This window comes from Ixodes scapularis, unplaced genomic scaffold (assembly GCF_016920785.2).
Source record: "Ixodes scapularis isolate PalLabHiFi unplaced genomic scaffold, ASM1692078v2 PGA_scaffold1__304_contigs__length_218370807, whole genome shotgun sequence".
Taxonomy (NCBI): Eukaryota; Metazoa; Arthropoda; class Arachnida; order Ixodida; family Ixodidae; genus Ixodes; species Ixodes scapularis.
This window is the reverse complement of record NW_024609846.1, coordinates 124,117,137-124,132,125: the sequence shown is the minus strand read 5'-3', so window position 1 is coordinate 124,132,125 and position 14,989 is coordinate 124,117,137. Positions and strand designations below refer to the sequence as shown.

General features: G+C 44.6%; 1 protein-coding gene across 1 annotated transcript; it reads right to left on the bottom strand.

Annotated features, from left to right (window-relative positions):
* Positions 1-1,106: 1,106 nt before the first annotated feature.
* LOC8027667 lies at positions 1,107-3,397 on the bottom strand. The gene has a single exon (XM_040207759.3). It carries the CDS (start codon positions 3,372-3,374, stop codon positions 1,392-1,394), a length of 1,983 nt encoding a protein of 660 aa, XP_040063693.1. The 5' UTR covers positions 3,375-3,397; the 3' UTR covers positions 1,107-1,391.
* Between the last annotated feature and the right edge of the window lie 11,592 nt (positions 3,398-14,989).

Here is a 14,989-nt window from a genome sequence, read left to right as displayed (position 1 = left end):
ATTGGCGTAACGCGCCTGTGCATCGAGCTTTTTGGGAGCCGTCCGGCCGCCCCGCCGTGGTCCCGCCGTTACCGCCGTTTCCCGCGTCAGAACCGTTGTCGTCGTTTCACCGTTTGTGATTATTGTCTCTCGGAGTTTCGTTCACACTACGAACATTACGTGCGCAGACTTATGCCGCAGTTGTGCAGACGTCGTCGAATGTCGTAGACACCAAAACGTGGTGAAGAGTGCGATGCAGACGACACTTTCGCCTCACACGCCCGCCCCAATCCCGCTTGTCGTTGCGTAGAGGATCACGTGACATCTCGTACCACGTGATGGCCATGTTCTTGGCAGCCCGATACCAATGTTGCCGGACGGAACCAAAGTTTAGTTTTGATTTCTGCTCGTTTTTAAATTTAGATTTAAAAATATATAGATCATTTTTCGCGAAGCAATTGACATAGTGTCTTTTACTAGAACCTTTGAATGCGAAACCGATCATTATCTCGAAGTCTTCGGAATTGAGCAGAGTTGCACTTTAAACGAACACTTAAGCTCTTGACGATGGAAGCTGAATACGCGAAATTGCCCGCTAAACGTGGCTACTACGACGTGGATGAATCAGCTTCTATTTAAGGTTTTTATAATACAAGAAAAAAACGACAGTCGCCGCTATTTTTGCAGTGTGCCACCGGTTGCGTCAACGGGGCACTCTAGACATACGCGGATAACCCTTTTGAGCTCCCAGGGAATCTGCTGTCGGTGCGACCCTTCTGAGCAGAAAAGCTACGACAGCCTAGATTAGTCGCTTTCCTTCCAAAGTACGTATTAAAAAGGGTACCTTTTATTTGGAGTCATCGTTTTGGTTGACCCCGGAATACTCTTTTGCACCGGGGCTTAGTATGGACATATATCCCTAGAGATTGGGGGCAGATTGGAAAGACACAAGCACGAACCTCTAAACTGGAGGATGGTGTCTATGCTTGCACCTTTTTATCCCCGCCTAGAGAGCTTCAGTGAAAAAAACGGTGAAAAAACTGAGGATTAAGGGAAGGAGCACACGGACAGAACGCTGTGACTGTGTGCTCCTTCCTTTATTACTTCAAATTAAAGCGCCGTTTTTTTTTGTTTTTTTTTCACGCAGCTTTGTTAATTTATCTAGCCCAACTCCACACCTTGTTGCAGCTCCTTTATCAAGATGCATGTCTATGATATTGGTTTCGCTTTTATCTACTTTCACAGACTAAAAGGATCGGTGTTCGCGCGGAGTCATTGTCGCGGACAGTTCGGGCGAATAGCACTTTCTGGCACGCGGCCTGTAAAAAGGCACTATCCCCTTTAGCTTGACGTCCTACAAAATGCTCCTAACAATTGAAACTCATTCAAAGTAAGAAATTCCACTGTAAATATCAACTTTTCTTACAGAAGCAATACTTCTCCCACCTGTTCCCCTTTGCACACTTTGAATGCGAACTGTACCAGTCCAAACGGTCTGCTTGCTGGATGAGCGAAAAGTCCGACACTTTCCAGTCCACAGAATGCTTCACGGTCGCCTCGAAGAGCGCGTCGTTGGGCAGGGCCGAAAACTTGACCCAGTATGTGCTGTCAGTGCTATTGGCCTTACCGGTCGCAAGTGTATCGTTCGGGTAGAAGCGAATGTCCAGAAGGGATTTGAGCTTCCACTGCTCACACTTTCCCTTCATCTCCTTTTCCACAAGAGCGTTCACGGTGGCGATGACGAAACGGGCGACTTTCTGCGAAAGCGGATGGCGAACTGGAAACACTTCGGACCGCACGCACGTACAGAACTGGCTCGGAATAGAGGCACTTTCGCAGTTCCTGTCTTCCGGCAGCTCGTAGAATAAGCTCTGGCCGTGCTTGGTCACCGTCTTGGGCAGCTCTGAGCTCAAAAGCTGCAGCAGTGTGGCGTGCACGTCAAAGTGAGTGGCCAGCCTCCGCTGGTTCACTCTCAATCCTTCGGCGAATTCGGGATGCTCCCGTAGGAACCAGTCCGGGAAAGCCAGGAAGGCGAATGGTAGACTGTCTTCGAAGCGGCCGATGTACGTCTGTCGCTGAGAACCGAAGCGGAGTCCGTGATCGCTAAGAAACACCAGCACCGTATTGTTGAGGACGCCTCGGTCGTGAAGCTTGCCAATGGCGTTCCTAAAAGGCGCATCGCTGTGGCCGGCCATGTTCAGGTAGTCGTGAGCGAGCTCGCTCATCCAGACGTACGCGAAAAACGGACGCTTGTCGAACAGGTCGATCAACTTCAGCATGTAGTCCAGGTACATGTCTAAGGGCGGACTCGGACCAAGACAGTAACCATTCTTCTTCAGGCTTGACTTGTCGATGGCCATAATGGCGTGGCGTGCGTAGTAGTCGGTCGGGGTGTCTTTCAGCCCGTTGGCCAAGTACGTGTAGAGGCCGTACTTTGGCTGCTCCTCGTAGAAAACGGTCCGGTATCCTTTCTTCCTATAATCCTTCCACAGAAAGTTCAGCCCGTCATAAAACTTTTTGACGGAAATATTCTTTGCTTCGGGTCCCGAAAGGCCGGTCAGAAGCGGCGTCTGATTGGGGAACGAGTTCAGTCCCACCTTGTTGTAGCCGAACAGCTCGTAGGCCTTAAGGACGTCACGCATGTACTTGCCAGTCGCTGGCAAGTGGCGATTGAAGTTCAACCTAGACACGGAGTCCATTCCCAGAACGAGAACGTTTAGCCCGCTCCCGGTGTCGTTCAACTGCTGTCTCGTCCGCTCGCAGCGTTCTTCCACGTCGGCCTTCAGTAAGGGTAGGAGGAAAAACTCCTGGTGGAACTCTTTCTTCCCGGCAAAGCATTGCACGTGTATGTACTCCGCCGTTATCGGCTTTCCAAATTCAAGTGTAGTGTTTGGCGTGAAAAAGAAATGAAAATCTGGATATTTTATGGATTCGTTGCGGTATATCTCCCTGTAAAAGCAACTGATGTCCCTCCGCTTGAGCTTGAAAGTTTTCCCGAGAGCGATGTCGTCGCTGATCGGCGTGGTCCTGTTGACGAAACGAATGAAAGACGGCTTTCCTTTGCAACTGTAACGACCGACCTTCTTGTAGAACTTTCGCACGCTGTCATCGAAGGGATCGAAATCCGGTATCTTGCACCCCGACGTCTTCACAACGTACTTCCTCTCTGCTGGGCCGTTCGTACTCGATAGAGTTGGCTCTGTGGGCGGGGCTTTTGTGGAGTTTTGGGGACTAGAGGTAGGGGTCGGGCTGCTGCTGTTTGTGCCAGACGCGTAGGCGAATCCATGCTGGCTGTCGATATCTGTTAGCGCCTTCTTGTGGATGCAGTAGTAGCTGAACACGACGAGAGATCCCAGGAGCAATGCTCGAAGCACAGATTTTTCTGGCTTGATCATTTAGCCGGGCCGGCTCATGGGACCTGCACAGACGAAAGAAAAATGTTCACGTAAAATTAATTATTACGATGTCCTCATAGCGAGTTAGCAAATGGTGGTAAAAGACCTCACGCACAACTCTTCTAATACAATGCGTCACTCAACCAACAGTCAATTAATCCCGAAAGAGGGGGGCTGTTTCAGACATAAGCTTATCTATAACTTACAACCATATTTACCCGAACCTTTCATTAATCACCTCTACTAATGCGAGAAAGTCTTCTGGGTATATTGGGTTTTTGACAAATAGGAAGAGCAAGTTTTACAATAAACAATGCACTTTTATTCGAGGGTAGTTTTGTTTCTCGGGAGGGGGATCGTCGTTAACAGCATAAATTTAGGTTGTTTTACAAATACTATAAACGAGACAACTAATCAATATTGTACGAAGGCCATAAAAGAGGCACTGAATACATGGCTTGCACTGACGTCACATCGCCTACTTTGGACCACCATGTAAGAGGAGGAGAAGGAAGCTGCTTTTGTAAGAATTTTGAGTGACGGGCTACTCTTCTATAATCTTTTGGGAGAAGGGTAGCGACGTCTGTGCAAATCCGGGAGGCACAAAAGAGGATCCTGGTAAGAGGGGTGCTCCTTCCTCTCCTCTCTGGTGGTCTTCGGAGCGCTCTTTGAGTGACGTCAGCTGCAAGCCATGTATTGTAGGTGTGATGAATCTTTAAAGACCTCGAAGATGAGTTCTGAGTAGATCATAAGCAGTCTGCTTGAATATATATATTAATCACTGGAGTTGAAAAAAAGAAGTGATCAAATTATGTTTCTGAGGACCGAAGAAATGGATAGGAGGCTAAAGCTCTTAATTATTCAGGAGATGGCTGACATGATTCAACGGAAGAAGGATGTATACACAAAATACGTATTTTTTTTCTATCCATCCTAACAATAGAAGACGCTGCGATTGCGCATTATCTGAAAGATCTTTTGTGCGCCTTGATGAATGCTGTTTCTATGACAATCGCTCAACTTTGCGCTCACAATCGACCCCGGTGCAGTCTCAGTGCTTTCTCGAAGCTTCGCGAGCTTGCAGAAAGGTAACAAAGGGTGTCGGTGCACGTTTGCCCGTCAACGACAATATAGGGAGCGCGCGGCATCTAAAGCGATAACGCACAATTCAACAAGTTCCCGCCAAATAACTCTGCTGGGGGCCGCATCGCGGCGCCACTGTCTTGTCGCACGAGAAAATTGGCTTCAAAGGGCGGGAGGAATCATATGTTTGTCTTTTTAGACTTAGGCTAGGTGGCGCAAACTACCGCACGTTACAAAGGGTATAGCCATAGAGAGAAGCAGGAACATAATAAGCCACGCCCTGCAGTAGTTACTTTGTGAGTGAAGACGGTTGGGTTTATTGCGTTCATGCGCTGCCTCATTCGTTCTTTGGCGATGATAATGAGTAACGCAGCACTCTGATTGGCTGCGCGGAGTGATAACGGGAAGCGTGCGACAAGACAGTGGCGCCGCGGTGCGGCGCTCAGCAGAGTCACTTGGCGGGACCTTTGGTTGGATCAGTGCGTCCGCTTTAGATGTCGCAAGCTCCCTATACGTAGAGCTGTAGGCTCGAGCGTGACAAAAACACGGAAGAAGTAGTCGTAATAAAAATTGTGCAATTATCGAAGCTAGGAGTGAATAAATTCGAACTCTAATTGCTTTAAATGGGAAGTATTAAATCGGAAATACAAATAAGTTCAGAAATGATTGAATTGCAGTAGTTTATCGACTGTAATTGAATTACTGCCAAAGTAGGATTATGGATCGTTGCGTCGCCTGGTACACACATAGAGGGCCGTGCACCGCCACTTATGTTTGGTGAAAGACAGTGCGTTGCTAATGATGTTCAGGCTCCGTGCCTCGTGATGTTTGTTATTGATGACAGAGTATTTTGTTTCACAACAACGAGCATAGCATCGAAGAATGCAGAAAATTTATCTGGTATATCCCGTACGTTTTTCTGAATTCACTTCCCGCTTATTCTGAATTTTGAGTATTACAGTTACCATCTTTCTCGTTCTGGCTGACGATAAAAGTACCCCGTGAGGGCGATCTTTATCGAGAGGTGGTTGGAACTCCAACCGCCTATTGCGGGGCTGTCCATACTCATGTCCGTTGTTGAGAACCGCCTTAATATGCTGCGTGGCTGGTCCTAATCTCTTAACGACCCGTATTGACATGCGAGCTATACCTTCTCAATTTATTGACCTTCCTCGGAAAGATACCCACCTCGCTCGAGCACAAGAGCGACGTGTTCTATACATATATAGGTCACTGAAATGCTTTGGTCCAAAGGTCAATCAGCCTATAAGGTGCGCGATATATTTTCTCCATTCTTTTTAGTTTTCATCAAGACAATATATAGCACCGCGGCCCATGGTGAGACAGACACGCGCAGCGGTAATGCCTCGGGCACTGTGACATCGATCACGGGCATGCCCCAACGTTCGCGAAAATCGTGATGAAAAGACGTGCGCTGCCTACGGCGGGTGGCGCGGCTCAAAAGTCCCCCACCCAGGGCCGCCCTGCGCGTGTCCTGAATCCTCAGTCGACATTTCACCACCCGCCAGCGGACACGGGGCTGTTATGAACCGGGAACACCCTTTTTAGAAGCAGTATATGAATTGAACGCAGCCACTGGTACATGTGTGCGCTTGTTCATTTCCAAGTGGAAGGCCGGCGCACACACGGGCCTAAACATCATCGCACTTGAAAAGAGAACCACCCGGTTATTGATGATAAGCTACGTTAAGGTGGGAAGCACATGGTTGCCACATCTAAAGAGAATAAATGTTATCAGATACGTAGCATACAGGGTGTTTTTTGCCTTCAGACTGAAGTATATTTTGTGTGAATTTAGTGTATGTGTAATATTTTCTTGTTCATTTTTCTTATTATTTTAATAGGTTGGGTAGCGGGCTGGCAGGCGCACTTGCGTCTGCCAACACGTCCCAGAAAGGTTAAAACCCGACTCGGGCTTTAACATTTCTGCCGGACCTGGCGATAAAACTACTTTTACTGTGTGACCGATCGCTCTAGCTGTCAATTACCTCATGTGAATAAAAATATGTGAAAGATGTGTGTTAGTTTCATGAAACTGGAACTCATAGTCAATTCTGGTATAGGACACTGCTAAGTGTAGGCTTTGGAAAAGGACCCTATTTTGGGGAGAGTGTATTCTTTCTTAATCAAATAATGCGATATGTCTTTATTGGAAATGAATGCCGAAATAAAATATGACAAAATACCCACATTAAAGAAAAAATCTGTTTTTTTTTTTTCATCGGAATTTTTTGTTGTTTGATTTTTTTTACTATGTTTGCCAAAATATATCACGACTATCGTATCACTCAGACACCTAATATATATTTTAAATATGAGCCACATACAACTAGAATACTATCTGAACAGTATATGATGGTTATTAAATTATTCCATGAGATACAGCCATCCAAATTTTGCCATTTGTCGTTCGAGCAGGCATGTTTGGCAATTTTCAGAAAAATAAATATTGTTTAAATAAATATTATTACTATATATTACAAGAAATTTGCACCCATAGTTAGTTTCTAAAAAGTATTGGAATTGTCCTAATTTTATCGTTTTAGTTAATTCCATTCAAACGTTAACTCCATCACTGCGTGTTATGCAACTGTCCACCTCTTCATGCCTTACGACTTTTCCTATCCCCAGCTTTTTTTTTTTTTCTGATGAAAACTAAGTGTGGGTTTATTTACACCAGCCACTACACAATAGCATATAAAAACATCAGTTGATTTAAAACTGCCGATCAGGCACCCTTTTGTCGATCTTATCTGAAATCACCCAATTGTGCTACATTACGTCTGCCAAGTGCTTTCCAGCAAAGCAGCTGGAAAAGCCAATCGCTGTAATGTATACGGCAGGAACTCGCTGAAGAATGAGGTTGATACAGTGATGTTTCGTTCATACGGAGCCCATATTACCGGGGACGAACTGGAACGTACACTTCTGTCAGACTTATGCAAAAGGTAGTGTTATGCGAATATTCAAATTTTCAAATAGTAGTTTCATATAATACGCTATTCGGTATTCGCTTCGAGATTAACCGCGATATTCTCGTGCATTATGAACAACTCACATAATGGGACGCTTTTTGGGGGAAATGGAGCTGTTTTGTTCAGACCTAAAAAGAAAACAGTCTGCGCAGTGCAAATGAGGATGAAGTTTACGCCATGCGAATTCTCACACCACCCACTGTCTTTTTTTTTAATATAGTTGTAAACATATTTTTAAGCATCAACAATCTCAGAGCTTTTTCTTAGTTTGCAGCGATTGGCGGTGCCGAAGGTTTTGCGGAAGACGCACTGGATTTTTAGAGAGCTGCGCCACGCCACCAGGGCCGCGCGGCATGATGTTTCCATGACGTCATCAGGCAGAAATCGAGGAGCCACAAATGAGGACGTGTTAAACGTAAAAGTGTAGGGTGCTTTCACATGACTTCTATCCACCATTTCGTTGTTAGATGTCAGCGTGATGAAACTTATATAAGGTTTTGTGCACTGTAACAATTTGAGGATGTAATCTGAATCTTTGGAGTGCTCGCCTTCTGCACGTGCCAGACTACTCATAACAATGAAATGATGGACGAAATGACGACGGTGAAAGCACCCTATACGAGTTCCGGGAATCGGTAAAGGTGACTCCATGCTATAGGCTCAGCCGAGCGTGTTTAGAGAAACTGGTCTCCCGCTGCAACGATCTTCAAACTTTTCAATAGACCTTTTACTAAATAGACCGATCTTACTAATCGTTCGGCGCATACGTGGCGCCACCATAAATTTAGTTCACAGGCGGCAGAGGGCCTTGAATGCGATGGTGCCTTCATGTGCGCAAAGCGAACATGAAGGCTCCCTAGAATTCGAGGGCTCTTGCAGTTTCGTGCTCTATTCGCGCAGAGCTCCAGCGGGGTTGTCGCGGGTGCAGAAAGACTAAAGTTCCCTCCATGCATTGCGGCAGCGGTGGCGTAGTCAGACTGGCTTGTGAAATTGGTCTATTACCCGAGCATCAAGAAGCATGCTAGGAACGTAGTTTCACGCGCTGCGCTCGCTCGCCTTACCTGCATTAAAGATTTCAATGTAGTCATAATAAAAAGGCATTTGCGGACGCACGTGCGAACTGCCACTTGTTTCAGATTTTTGCTTCAAAAACAAAAATGCTACTGCCAACTCCAGCACGCGCAGCGCGTGTAACTACGTTCCCCGCATGCTTCACGATGCTTGGGTAATTTAGCCATAGAATGCCGGGAACGTAGGTACACGCGCTGCGCGTGCTGGCCTCTTCAGGTTTAAGTGTTCGAAAACAAACACTAAAATAAATGACACTTCACACGCGCGTTCTAAGAACGCTTTATTTTGGTTATTTACTTCGATTATTTTTTATAAAGAAGCCGAGCACGTGCAGCGCGTGTATATACGTTCCCAATATTCTCTTTCATGCACGATTAATTTAGCGAAAGGTTTATTCTAGAGCAGCATATGATCTCGGCCCACGTCAGTGACTTTCCCGGTGGTGAAGGCTGTCAAACCTTAGCGAAACTAGATTTGGCCAGTGTGGTTTCGCTAAAAACAAGAAGAGCTACTGCCCTTCAAAACGGGTCAAGATACACGCACACGCCGCTTGTTCAGAGTACACAAGAAGTCGTGTTCCCGAAGCCGCCCTCCGTCGTCACAGCGCTCTGCATCGCAACCATATAGGGACGCAAAAAAAAAAAGAAAAGCATTTTCATCAGCGATGCTTGTCTGTCGAACCAGGAAATAACGACTCGAAGTCACGACAGCAGCGTCAGGAGGGCGGAAAATCTCGGACGTTGGACAACAGAGCCGGAAAGGGGAGAGCACGCGCTGCACGAAACGAATTTCCTACGTATTCCTTTCCTCTTCAAGTCCCACCGCAGCCACCGCTACATTCCGATGGAGTCGATCGAGCACCGCGAGAATTCACCACAGTGAAGGTGTCACGATTCTGCGATTTCTTTTAATGCGAGAACATTAACTCTCTCATGGAGCGAGCTGACGTCATCAGTTTGAAGCGCGAAAACGGCACATAGTTTCCTTCGGTTCCTTTGGCTGGCGCGCGTCGACGGGGCTCCCATTGGCCGCTGCGCTCGTCAGTTTCCACGACCGCTCACCCCATGGCGCTGCGTGTCCATCAGCGCGCCTTTAACACGGAGCGTCCAAGGTCAGCGTGCGCATGGGAGCACGCGCGCTGAACGGCGACGAAAAGTACGCAGCAGGCAAAAAAGGGAGCGAACGAGCGGCTTGCACGCTTTCGCATTCACAACTCATAAGAATTGCTAAGGTGTACCTCAAGCTTTTGTTTTTGCTTTTTATGAGCGTGATAAGTTTAGCTTAGGTTTAGCCGGTGACAGAAAACCAACAAAGAAAGCAAGCGCCATGACGATGCACTTTTGGTCCTGATTTATTTTTATTTTTTTTTTTCATCTCACTAGTTACCCGACCGGCAGATAGAAGGCGCTGACGCACTCACCGCCATCGGGTGGCTTCAATTTGATTGGTTTCGGTTTCAGCGCGATCGCGGTTGTGTTTATGTTTTTCGTCATTTTCGCCTAATTTCGTGATACAAATGTGTCTGTTATAACACGCAAGCAATAAAACGATTGTTGTTAGCCCCCTTGAGAACCCGAGTCGAGTGGCGGGGCGCGTTTGGCGGATGTATTGATTGGTACATGGCCTCGGGGGCAGCGCCGGAAGGTATAGACAGGGAGCGAAAGGATGCAGACGACACGCACACGAAAGTCGTCGGCAGCAAAAGCGCCGTCGTAATGTAACCAGTTTTTTTATTTTTTTTTATTTCAAGTTTTTGTACATTACAAAAAGATTAGGCTAATTTTAGCAGACCACGGTCGTTGCAAGCGGTCCCGTGGTTCTGGTCTCGATAAGGAGGTAGCATCATTTACCAATATGTGCGCCAAACGCGTCCCGTCCGCCGTTGACCCTGGCAAGTTTTTTGGCCCCATATTTTTACAGAAAGGAAGCTACGGTTTCTAATTCTACATAAAAAAAAACCGGCCTGTGAAATACACCTTTGACGAAAAGTCTAGATTGCTGCGTGCAGGCGCCATTTTTTACGGCCCATTTTAGATCAAGCCTTGTTAGTTCAATCACACTGCACTTTATAATTCGGGGATCCTAATTCAATAATAGGCAATACAAAAAGAAAAACGTTTTCAATCTAGCAGGAAAATATGTTGTTCTGTAAATCTGAAGTGATCGGAAAAGTAACGGTTAATCTTTCAAGTAACGGCCAATTACTTTTTTTCTCCTGTAATCAAGTAATCTAATTGAATACTCTTTAAGCGAGAGTATGAAATCCTTTTCAAAAGTCCGCGTCTTCGCCTGTCCGCCATTGCTTGATCACGTGCTCTGAGCACGTATTGGACACGAGTGCTGCGTGAGCGTTCGGCGAGGACTCGGAACCAATCACGCGCTTCGTGTCCAAGCAATGGTAACCGCCAATGTTGTTTGATCGACTTTTGAAAAGGGTCTACTGTAATTGTAATCGATTATTTTTGTTTGTTTTTGGTAACGTGTAGAAGGCTGAAGGCACCTTTCCGATCCAAGGATACTATTGGATTCCATTGAGAAAATTAAACATGGTCTTGCGGCCCGCACAAATGAACTACGCGTTGCAGAAAGCTGTACTTCCATCCGAATATGGCGTTACAGGGGACAGAATGTGAAATTTGGAGCACATGACGTTACCAGAGTCAAAGAAAAAAAAAAGCAATATAAAATACCTTTGCAAGCAGATGTTCACCATAAGCCTACATTCGTCATAGCAGGGAACAATATTTTGAGCGCCCGTTGCATTTATTTTAGAGAAACAAACTTGTTAGCAAAAGACAAGAATATGATGTCTTCCTTGCCGGTGATGTTTCTTCTTTTTTTTAAATAAAAATATCACAGTTATTTACAATTTTATTTCTTGATTTGACAAAGTTAGGCTTTGGTGAACATGGGTCCACGGAGAAATTTTGCCTTTCCATTTTATTTTCTGATCCGGATAACATTATGTTTTCAAACTGTTGCATCCTATCCCCACCAACTAACACCATATTCTGATGGAGTTCCAGCTTTTTGCGGAGTGTACTTTCTTTATGCGGGCCGAAAACTCAGGTTGCATTTTCCCGATCAAACCCGGTAGATCTTAGAGAATAGCCCCTGAATGCGCATGTGGGGGTAGCTACGAAACAGTAACTTAATGCCACGAGTCCATTGAAGTGCTATAAATGGCTTAAGGGTGAATGCCCCGGTTTCAAAGGTATTTGTTTGCAAGGATTATCGCAATACGTCTCCTAAAGGAACCGACGAACGGGGTTATCACAACACTGCACACCTTACCCGCATTAAAGTTTCCAGGCTGGACGTTCCGGGTCCAGAAAAGGCAGAGTTGTCTGCTTTTATTTTTGATGTACAAAAAGATCTTCAAACATGAGTGGTTTTATTTTATTTATTTATTTTATTTACTTAGAAGACACTACAGGACGTTGCAGTTCCAGGCAGGGATAGGGTAAAATAATGAACAGTAACAAAGTCAACAGCCTACAAACAACACGTCTATACATTACAAATTGGAAAAAGGAAAGAAGGGAAGAAAAAGGGTAAAATAAACGGGCGTTTCAACATTCGAACAGTAAGCAGGGAACAAAGTAAATCTTCAGTCAGCATTAGGCTGCATCACATGTACACACATATACAGATACACACGTAAAGAAATGAACAGCGGACTAGTCAGCGAGGACGGTATCAGTAGATAGTGCGCATAAATTAAAACAGAAGCATTTGAACTTGCAACGAAATGTTTTCCTTGATTTCGCTAAATTATATTAGATGTGATCGAAAAGTTGTATTATATATATATATATATCTATATATATATATGTATATATAAATTTTTTTTTTTTTTTTTTTTTTAATTCGCGCGCTATTCGCGCCTCCAGCTCGTTGCTCGCCCTCCCGCGGCGGAAAAGGGAAGCGCTCTAGTGAGGGTCCCCCGGTTCTCCTGCGCAACCGGCACGGCGGAACTGGTCGCGATCATGGCTCGCGAACTGTCATTTTTAAATGCAAACAACACTCCTTACTGGCCCGATGGAATGCTGCAGCCGGGATTTGACTCTACCTTACTAGAGAGTTTTAATATTGCGCATGGAAGCAAACGCAAGTGGTGTGAGTTTACGTTAGAGCTGCACATGCGCGTTGTTGCCATGCGACAATTCAAGACGGCGATTTCGGGCTCCGCGCACGCTCAATGTGGAACGCGTAACGCTAAACACAAAGTGCTTGCGTTCGCTCGTATACGCAATATAAAACATGGTACTGTTTCGCCGGTTTTCCAACGCCAACGAAAGTTACTGCAGTGAGCAGATGTGCACGCTGGTGGGCAAGCGCTGCTTCGAGCGGGAAAGGCGCTGAGGTTGGCAATACGGCGGCGCGTAAAAATGAAAGAAAAGAAAGGTTCTGAGTAGTTTTGTAATTAAAACAACAACTACGAAATCCGTTCCTTCGTAGTTCAAGGTATTTGTTGCTGAAGGATTGGCGGCGAGTTTGGAAAAGGGTGGCGCTGTGGGTTAGTGGGTTCATAGTTTCATACTAACGAAAGGGCAAACGGCGTACAGTGAATGGGACTAAAAGAAGTGCAAACTTGTCCTGTTTGCACTTCCTTTAGTCCCCGTTTACTGTGCACTGTTTGCCTTTTCGAGTTTGGAAGATTTGCTGATTGCCAAAAGTCGGGACCTTGACATTACCATATGCTTTACCTATAATTAATGTCATTTTACGTGAATTTCTCAGACTAGCTAGAATGTTTAGACTATCTTTATTTTATAACTTGTTTATTAAGAATTCTGCAAGTGGCACCAGTGAAGATAATTTGCAAACTTTGGATTGCCATAGTTGTTCGCGCGTTTGGAATTGGATCATAAGCAACAAATTATATAAGAGTTTGAAAAACAATGTAATAAAATATCACTTGCGTTATTATTAATACAAATTGCCGTAGTGTAGGCCCCCAAAAACGCCACAATCACAAAAATACGCCATGTAACCATAAAAATCTTTACAGAAAGGTCTCATTTTGATTTATTTTTAGCATATGAAAAACTCTCACATCGTTATCGAGATAGACATAAATACCTGATACAACATAAAGTCCTATGCGTCACGCGCTGCCCTAAAAAAAAAAAAGAAAAAAAAAAAGCGCACACTTTTCTTGTTTGGTTCGGATTCTGTTTTGGGGGTTTTTGTAGTCAGAACAGTGTTTTTTAATATATATGTTTTATGTACACATTCTAAACTAATCACCCGTACCAATATTTTTTTTAAAATTTGGGTTGATTTTATAAATTTTGTGCTGGGAATAATGCTAAAGCAATAAACCATCTAAATGCCTAAAAATCCATTACAGGGCCTGCAGCTCTTTATTTCACATGATCATTGTTCGAGTAAAAGAAGGCTTTAAGAACACCCAAATACCAGCGCTGATTTTTCCAACAAATACGACATTATGTTACCTCTGAGGTGTAAGGAAGACCCCGTTTTTAGAGGGACAATGAGCTCTTCAAAATATTTTTAACTTCCTGGATTGGACAGGTATGTCACAGAATAAAGCTTCCGTGTACAATTTCTTTAGCACAATAATTACGCTGTGAGGCACATCTTGAGGTAGGAGAGAAACTGAAATGAACACTCATATCTAGAAATAAATAAACAAAAAATAGAAATTAGTTTCGGTTTCGTTTCTGAATAAAAACGTGCCTTCCGGCGTAAACGTTTCGCTAAACACCGCTTTTTTTTTTCTTCTTCAGAATAAAGAGGTGACCTAGCTTCCTAGTACAAGCGGGAATAATTTGTGTCGCTCAATGAAGCCAGTAGACTCGACAGGGCTCAGCACGTATCTCCGAAACTCAATATAACCGCCATCTTAAAAAAAACGAGTGGCGCCATTTATAAACAGTTGGATTCGCGAATAGCTGTACGTCACACACCGGCCAATAGGGATTAAGTGTTGAGAATACAAAATGTGCGGCACGTTTCTGAGCGCGTCGTAGTTACAATACGTACAACGAGCGCAACATCTGTAAGGGACGGTCAACAGGTCTAACTAAAATTTCCCGCTAAATGTAGCAGGGAAATTGTACGTCAGACTTGGAACACGTCCGTTACACAACGGATCCAAACTACTTACTGGGCTTCAAACTTCGGCAGTTTCCTCCCTATAGTAAAGTTTGTCCCCACAAACGGCGCTGATGCAAGTATAGGAGTAAAAAAAATTAAAATAAAATAAAACTCGAAATAATCGAAAAGCTGTTAGTTTCTTTTTTCTTTTTTTTTTTATTAAAGATGCAATGTAAAAAACTGTGTAAACAGAAAAATCTTGGTAGCTCTTGCCAGAAATTATCGGTTTTCGTATGTTTCTCTGTTCCCGTAATTTTTGTTAAAAAATACACTTTTCGGTTCTTGTCCATTCATTAAAATAACTGAATTTCTGTTACCGAGCCTAGTAAAAAATGTTTT

What these genes read in the sequence shown, in the direction of transcription:
- LOC8027667 (XM_040207759.3), bottom strand. Translation starts at nt 3,374, where the DNA reads ATGATCAAGCCAGAAAAATCTGTGCTTCGAGCATTGCTCCTGGGATCT.